Source organism: Pyrgilauda ruficollis, unplaced genomic scaffold, assembly GCF_017590135.1.
Source record: "Pyrgilauda ruficollis isolate IOZ18807 unplaced genomic scaffold, ASM1759013v1 scaffold79, whole genome shotgun sequence".
NCBI classification, from domain to species: Eukaryota; Metazoa; Chordata; class Aves; order Passeriformes; family Passeridae; genus Pyrgilauda; species Pyrgilauda ruficollis.
Window position 1 is genome coordinate 1522217 of NW_024529821.1, and position 8649 is coordinate 1530865.

The following is an 8649-nucleotide window of genomic DNA, read 5'->3' on the forward strand; positions in this document are numbered from 1 at the left end:
TAAACCGAACTTCCCGTGGCTCACTCAGGCTCCCTCATTCCAATTTCGCGTTTATGGCAGAGGAAACTGCTGAAACAAGAAAAGTGAAGTGGCTTTTCCAGCTCCATGGTGAAAATTTGCATCCAGATGGGGACTAGGACTAGAGCTCCCTGGTGCCAGACGCAGGCGGTGACTGCAGCTTCTGAGATCACCCCGATGTCACCCCGATGTCACCCCGCAGCGGATCTGGGGAGGAGCAGCCAGACTCTGGGACAGCAGCCCTCACACAGCAGTCTGCTGTGCTTGGCACTCCCTTCAGGATCAATTATACGATGGAATCACTGCAAACCTCAATGCAGCAACATGAACCGAGAGCAGAAGAGACTGAAGTAGCCTCTTTGTGTCAGTGTTTTTAAAAATGTAAAATTGATGCTAATTTCTGACAGTGCTTTTATGACAATTTATTTATGAAGGAAAATTACAACTATGAATTTCTAAAATACTCGTATTTTAGAAATATGCCCATCCAACTGAAATATACAGGATAGTTTTACAATCCTATAAAATACTAATTTTTTGCAAGCCAAAACTATTTGTCACAGAGTATTTGCATTTTAGTAATATAAAAGATTGACTGTCTATATAAGTACTACCATGCTGCTCCCCAAAACCACAGCAAAACTTCTGTTGTTGTTTTCTTCTCTTTTTTTATACTTCAGAAGAATGCATGGCAATTGAAAAACTGGTTTTACTCATGTTGCTAGCACAGGAGCCTGTAACAGCTGGGTAATTCTGTATTTCTGATTCACGCTGTACTATACAGAAAGGCACATAAAATCAAATTAGTTTTATAATTTCTATACAGGCAACACAGTTGTGATGAGTGTATTTTTTAAAACTCAGAAGCAAAAGCATTGGGAAAAACTGTCACAGCGCTCTGCGTATTTGAACTTTAAGAAAGAAAAGTTTTCCATATCTGAAGAATTCCAAGTAAAACAGGAACACATTAGCGGGCAGAAGTGACTGACCAAGCTCACAGCTCTGTCACGTTCAGACAGGAATTTTAAGTGTCTGCAGTCTAAAGCTTCATTATTTTTTGCAGAACAATCTGGCAAAGGAGGTAACCCGATTCCCTGGGAATCAAATGTTACTTAAAGACAGGTTTCACCTGTCAGGGATAAAACATATTCTGAGCAACAGAGTGTCAGGGTATACAGACATCAGAGGAGAGGGCGGTCTGTCCTTCACAGCTAACAGAGAATGGAGGGAATTTTCTGCTTTCATTGAGTTTTGAATTTTATCTATTTTTTGTAACTTTCAGGGGAGATTTTCTAACACAATGGCAGCTACAGCAGTGTTGTGCAAACAAACTACAAAACACGGTGGAATAACCTTCAGGCAACGGCTGTGAGGGTTCCTGCAGGCTTTAGGATCTGCTCTCCCTGGGTCTCTCCCCATGGGGCAGAGTTACCCTCACAGCCATCAGTAAGACACAGACAGCAAAACTCAAGTGTCACTTTTTCCCAGGTAAATTTAAAGGTGAAGGGATTGTTATGGACTTGCTGCAGGCCACCACCCGTGCAGGTGGCGTGTCTGCCCCACCAGGTGCCCACTCAACCTCTCCTTCCTTCTCACAGCTGTGCCTGGGAGTCAGGATTTGGAGGAAAACTGAACAAGAAGGCCCAACTCTTGCTTAACTTAACAGAGGTAGAAAGGAGTGATTTGGGATTTTCAGAAAGACTCAATCTATGCAGCAGTTCAGAAGGGGAAGGTGAAAGCTGAACAGAGCACTTGATGGTGACTTTCCTGCCACCCAGCCAGAGCAGCACGTCCAGCCCCTTTCTGAATTAACACTCGACTGAGCAGAAGCTCCTGCAGAGGACAAGCCAAGGAGGTGACTCTAGGTTTGATCCGTGCCCTCTGCGGGGCAGGACATTGCAGGGACAGGAGAGGTCCCTCTGCTGTGCCCAGGGCAGGCAGGCAGCCCTGCTGCTGTGGAGCTGGATGTGCTTCCATCAGGGACACCTCCACTGCAGGACAGGACAGGACAGGACAGGACACCTCGCTGAAGGCAGCTCTCTGCAGGGGCCTGTTAGGGCTTCCCTGAGCAGGAGCAACAAGAGCACTCCCGACCTAGGGAGCTGCTTGGGGGAAAGCAGCACTCCTGTCTGGAGGCAACACCTGCCCTGTCACACAAGGTGGGCAGAGCCAGCTGTGAGCCAGAGCAGCCTGCTGTTTTGACAACATCCCCTCCCTGGGGCCACCTGCCTGCTGCATGTACACAGCAGCATCCCATGGGGCAAAGGAAGAAACCCAATATATAGAAACACGTAGCATTCAGCAGGGACCTGGGCAGCAAACAGAAATTAAAGCTGCTCTCCCCAAGGAAGCCTGTGGATTTCCACAGAATTGAGATGTCTATTTCCCTGGTCTTCCCCTGAAATTCTCAATTGAATGCTGGAAGCAAATACAAAATTTCTCCTTGTGCCAGTGACACCTGTCAGTCACTCCCCCACCACCCTGCTCCTCACATCCACAGCCCCACAGGACAAGGGAGGAACATAGGAGCTGCTGCCAGAGAGCAGAACTGCAGCACTGGCCCAGCCACACAGTGCTGAGACCACTGCAGCCAGCAGGGCCAGGATATTGCTCAGACCAACAGCTCTCTGAGGCTGGAGCCATCCTTTCATCCTGCCTTCCCCTGCCATACTGTGCCTAATGCAATTTGATGCTGCAATAAAAATAGATGATCCCCAACGCCCCTCCCCAGCCCAGTGGGCACTGGTGGGTTGGGCACAGAGCCTGTGCTCAGCTGCTGCTCGTGGGCAGGTGCTCCAGGGCCTCTGTTTCTCTGTTTCCAGTCACCGTTGTTGTGACCTACAAGGGAAAACCTCTGGCTTTAAATACACATTTTTGATAACGAAGTTACCAGCTCCCCCCCCGCCTTTGGCTACGCAAAGCACACAATAATTGAAATCACCCAGAGGAACACATCTATCTGTCCCCTCCATGTGAGACAATGAGAGCAATAGAACATCAAACCAACTGTTTTATAACCGCTGCCAAAAACCACACATCTCCTATCAAGCCCATGTGGAGAACCCAGACACTGAATGACACGTGTTCTTAAATAAAACAGGGCACTTGCAGGGCAGGCACGGGAAAAGGAGAGATGAGGTGAGCTCTGCAGCTTCACACAGTGCTGCTGGTGGGTGTCTCCAGCGATACATCCATGCAAATTTTCTGGAAAAAGAAATAGCAGGCTTTTGCTTCACCAACAAAAGAAGCTGTTGAAATAGAGGGTTTTTTTCAGACACAGCTGATAAGGATAATTACGTGGTGGAGAGCTTAGTCATCCATCTCACAGCGACAGAAGAGCAGATTCTCTTAAAAATCACGCCAGCAGCCCCCAGCACTCTCGGGTGCCGGCAGGAGGATCCCGGGCCGGGAATGCCGCTAGAGGGCAGCGCTCCATGCACGGATCCCGGTGCGCGGGGCCCGTCCCGAGCGCTCCGGGCGCGCATCGCCCGGCACCGCTCACCGCCTCCCCGGACGGCGCCGCCAAAACACCTGCCAGACGGAGGAGAAGGCACAATTCCCGGTGTTTTGCCTCGGCAGAAATAGCACTCTAAAGCCAGCAGGAGGAATTCAGCTCATTAACGGGATGCTGTTTTATCTGGGAGTCCTCCGTGGAGCTGATCCTGAGAAATCGCTCTGCCCTGAGGAAATACAACCCAAATGGAATGACCACCTCGAAAGGGGCACTCCTGTGCTTTTTAGTCATGGGTACAGCTCTTTCCTTGGGAAAGGAGAAGCCCCAGATTTTATGTTCCGAATCACAGAGGTAGGCTTGTCCCACTTTGGAAGAGCCAGCAGCTGAAATATCCTCCAAGAGATGGGGATCCATCACCCCCTTCCAAGAGCCTGATCAAGTCCCAGCTGGTTGCCAGACCTGTTTTCTACTTAGATAACACTTCTCTAAAGGGCTCAAACACATACACTTGATAACGTTTTCATCATAAAATTAATTACACAGCCTAAAAGGACTAAAAGGTTAAAACAATTGTTCTGCCTCCTTTCAGCTGGGGAGCCAGGGAAGGATCTGTGTGGGATGTGTGACTGGATGGGCAGCCTGGCAAAGTCCAGCTGGCTTTTTGCGGTACCCTCCTCTTCTTTAGCTCCCACTGCCCATGTCAACAAGATCAATGTAACAGCAAGCCACATCTAGTAGCTAGACAATTAGTCTCAGGAATAAACAAACCAAAGCAGAAGTCCAAACCAAACAGAGAACAAAGGCCAAGCATTTACACATCCAATCACAACCCTCAGGTCTTCTCCAGTCTGTGAGGGAAGCACCTCTGCTCGAGACACTGGGGAGCAGTCACCCATCCAACATCAGTAACCCCAAGACACTCCCGTAAGTCAGAGAAAGCTGGATATCCCCCCCAAAGAGCAATATTTTGTGGGGCTGTGGGCTCACTCTCTTCTATCAGAAGCCACGCTGTGAGCCTGAGGGAACCAGTCCCTAACACAGGCACTAAGAAGCACCCCTAGAGCAGCAGACTCGCAGTGGGATCGTGGTGTCTGGGCAGCAGGAACGTGAGACAGTAGAACAGTTGCTGCCTCCAGAAGAAACAGAAAAACTGGAAGCTCTCAAACTGGTTTCCCTTACTTTGTAGCAATCAGAGAAAGGGGGTGTGGGTCATCTAAAAGGAGAGTAGGAACGCTCTCCAACACGCAGGAAATCTGTGATAGAGTTAGTAGTACATCTCATGAGAGCAAGTGGTGTGACTTTCCAAAACTCAAGGAGTAGGAGGCTTTCTCCAGCATTAGAAACTTTCTGTAGGCAGATCTTCACCCAAGACTCTGGGCGCATGCTGTCTGTCAGGACTGCTAACACGAGCAGACACTGCTTTCATGTTTGGGAATTTTGCCATTGACTTCAAAGTACCGAGATATAACACCTTGTGTATTCCCTAAACACACTTAATAACAGCACCTGACACATTTAAAGTGCTTAGACATGTTAAAGGCATTGTACAACATTAGCAAAAAACCAGGAAACCCTGTCTAGGTGGTTCATGAGAAATCTGGTAAGCCAAGAGTCTATCCCTGCATCAGATGCTATCTATTAACCAGCTAATAACTGTGTGACTCTTCTCCAACTGATCTGTGCAGCCACAAGCAGGGACTACCTTCTGGTGAGCTGTGGAGACACTAGATTATTCATAATCCCCTTAAATCATAACTAAGAATACAGATTAGAAGGTGTAAAGCGTGCAGTAAGTGTTCTAAACCCAACACAAACACAGCCAATCTCAGTCTGAGTCAGAGCCTGCTTGCTGGGAGCTCGCTGAACTCCTTCTGCAGGGCAGCTCTGGGGCTGCAGTGTGGGGTTTGGCTCCTGGGGCTGGGCTGCTGTGACACCGACACACATCAAGCAGTGCCTGGAGCCAGGTACAGGCAGACAGGAGCAAGGTCAGCAGAGCACGGCAGCACCACTTTGGGGACAAGGACACAGGGCTAAGAAATTAATGTTCCCCTTTGCTTCAGGGCAAGCAGTGGAGGGAAGGAACAGCAAGGTCTCCTTGGAGAGGGACAAACGAAAGGGCTTTTGTCTCCAGACAGCTCAGAAATAAAATAAAAACACAGTTCATGAGGTAGCTCTTCAAACATGGAGAAGGCCACCGTCAGGAAACTTCAGCACAGGTCTGACTGGGGACAACACTTCATCAACATCTCTTAACTTAGCCAAAAGTTGCCCAATCACAGAATCACCAAAGTTGGGAGAACTCTTCAATATCATCTCATCCAGCCATCAACCCAGCACCACCATAACTACCTACCCCTTATCCACCATAACAATCCCTTATCCACAGCTCTGAGTGACTCCACCAGCTTATCCTAACGCATGGCTACTCTTTCAGTGAACATTTCTTTCCAATATCTGATCTGAACTTGCCCTGGCACAACCCAAGACCCTTTCCTCTCCTTTCAGTTGAGACATGGCAGAAGACACCTGTCCCTCTCAGCTGTGTGCCCGGGGATGCATTCACAGGTGTCAGTGGTGTCACCTGACAAGGCTTCATGCAGGTGGCAACCCCCATGGTCAGCGAGCTGAACTGCTGCCACTGAAACCAGCCTGAAGCAACAAGCAAATGTGGAATTATAAACTGCATGAGCCTGTACTTGGTACGTGTGGGGATACTGCAAGGAGGCTCTTGAGACTCCTCTTCTTGGAGACAGCAAAACTGGCACCAACCTTTGCACTAACCTGCACAGCTGCTAAGAAGCACAGAGGATACACAACACTGCTTTGTCAGGACGTTTCTAAGGTTATATCTACACTCACTGATGTTTTAACTGCACTGGGCAAGGAATACAGCGCACAGAAGTGCGTTCCTGGACACGCATGGGTCAGGAGCTAATTACCAATGAAAATCATCAAGTCTGGCAGCAGTTTTATACACCAGGCTAATGGTAGCAACAGGAGGTTTATATGCGGAACCTTCTTCCTCCAAGCACTTCTTCATCTTACTTTCCATGCAGTATTCCTCAAGTTTTCATGGCATTTATCTACAGTTTCCCTGTCTACAGAAACAGCCAGAGGCACCCGGTTTGATACTCCAATTTTAACCACAGTCTTGAGACTGCCAGTGTGCATGCTCATACCAAAACATAGCAGGAAACAGAACTCCTGGATCCTGGAAATCTGTGTCCTGACACTCCTGGAACCTCAACCATTTGCAGGTACAAGATGTTTTACTGGCTGCTGGCCTGCGATACGCGATGCTGTAACCGCAGCTGCTGCGAGCCTCGCTGGCTGCCTGTAGTACTATCCCTGCGTGCAGGGCTGCAGCCACCTCCACCAGTGTTTGTAAACATTCAGCCTTCCAAGAACTTCCCACTTGAAACACGACAGCTAATGTATTCACATCTGCAATAATTAAATGCAAACTCATAAAAAGCTGCTTTCTTGCTCAGCTGAAGCCCTATTCCATTAATAGTGATGTTCGAACGATTCTGAAACTCCCCACTGTTTAACTTTGAGGACTGCTCGTTTTACTTTGGAAATCTACTCTCAGTTGTAACTTGACAAAGAAGGTATTAATTTATTCACATTTATGAGGCATGTACATGGTTCAGCCTTCTCCATTCATTGGTCAGACAACAAATTGGTTTCTCTGAAAAATTACCTGATGAAATATTCAACATAAGGCATTGTGTAGCTTAGATGTGCAGTACAAACTGCAGTTTTACTGGGGTGTCCCTGTGGGTTGGCTCTGGCACGTACGCCTGCATGTTTTGCGCTTTGTCTGAAGAAGGAAGCTGCCCACAAGTGAGGAGAGGGCTCTTGGATATGGGTCACAAGTTGGTGTATCAAAACTTCGATGAGAATTTTAAAAAACCCTACAATGCATCAGCATATTTTCCCCAAGCCTTCAGAGGAAAAATCAAATCCAAACACAAAGCAAACCAGACCTTGAATATTCTTTGCTATTTCAGTTGTTTCTACAAAGAGGAGGAAATCAACCAAGATTTAGCCAAAGCCGGAATGAAGGACACACTCTAATGTAGGTTGCACAGTTTTCCTCTGCACTTCACGTTTGACACAGTCATTTTACTCCTGCTTTATTTTAGTAAGTGGCAAATACCATTTACACGTTTGCTTCCCATCCAGAAGATTTAAATAAATCAATTCCTCTCTCACAACCTCGTGGCGTTTTCCAGCTCCAACACCAAAACCCATTACACTCCGATTATTCTGATTTCCGAATCAAAACCCTGGAACCCGTTTCAATTGTGCTCAGAACAGAAGCAACGAGACAATGAGAAAAAAGAAAGAACCACCACTGAACACTTGGTGCGACCACCCCCCTCTCACAGTTCCGTTCGCATCGCCACCGCCGCGGAGAGACCCTTCGCAGCCCGGGCAGGGCTGCAGCGGTGCCGAGAGGGGCGAGAGGAGCCCGGCTCTCGGGGAAACCTCTCCGCTCCGACTTCTCGCCGCCCACGACCCGAGACAAACTCCAGCGTGGGGCGGCGAGCGCTCCCCGCCCCGCGGCTCCCGCGCCCTGCCCGGGCATCCCCCGGCTGGCAGCGGCCCGGGGCTGCCCCGGCCGGGCACCGCGCCCTCGGCCCCCGCGGGACTCACCGGAGATCTCGGCCTGGGGCACGCCGCTGAGGCTGAAGCCCTTGGCTCCATACAGCTGCCGGACCTCGGCGCAGCTCCTCGCCTTGCTGCCGCTGTCACCGCGAGCCGGGGCGGAGGCGACACACAGCAGCCAAAATCCCCACGGGAAGACACGCATCCTTCTCCGCTGGCCCCGCCACCTGCCGTGCGAAGGGCAAAGCCAAGGTCCCGCGGCTCGGGGGCGGCCGGGGGGGCGCGGGGTGCGGCCCCCTCCGCGGGCAGCCCCGGCGGGACGGGCGGGCGAGGGCGGCGGGCGGCGAGCCCCGGCTGCCCGCGGCGTGCGGGGAAAAGGCGCCGGCGAGTTCAGCCCCGGACGCCGCCGCGGCTCGGCCGAGGGGAGCAGAGATCCAAGTTCGACCGCGCCGCTTCAAAGCCCCGGAGCGAGAGCGCGCTGAGGGCTTTTGTTCTTAGCGCGGCTGCATCCCCGGGCAGTCCCGCCGCGATGCTGCCGGCTGCGGCGCCGCCGGGCCGGGCGG

General features: G+C 50.4%; 1 protein-coding gene across 1 annotated transcript in view; it reads right to left on the minus strand.

The window, feature by feature from the left end:
• Window positions 1-8639, minus strand: part of GPC1 (glypican 1) — a 200785-nt gene extending 192146 nt beyond the window's left edge. Inside the window, exon 1 of the mRNA XM_041486923.1 lies at window positions 8135-8639. Within this exon, the coding sequence (XP_041342857.1) occupies window positions 8135-8291 (157 nt within the window). The 5' untranslated portion in view covers window positions 8292-8639. The remainder of the gene's footprint in view (window positions 1-8134) is intronic.
• Between the last annotated feature and the right edge of the window lie 10 nt (window positions 8640-8649).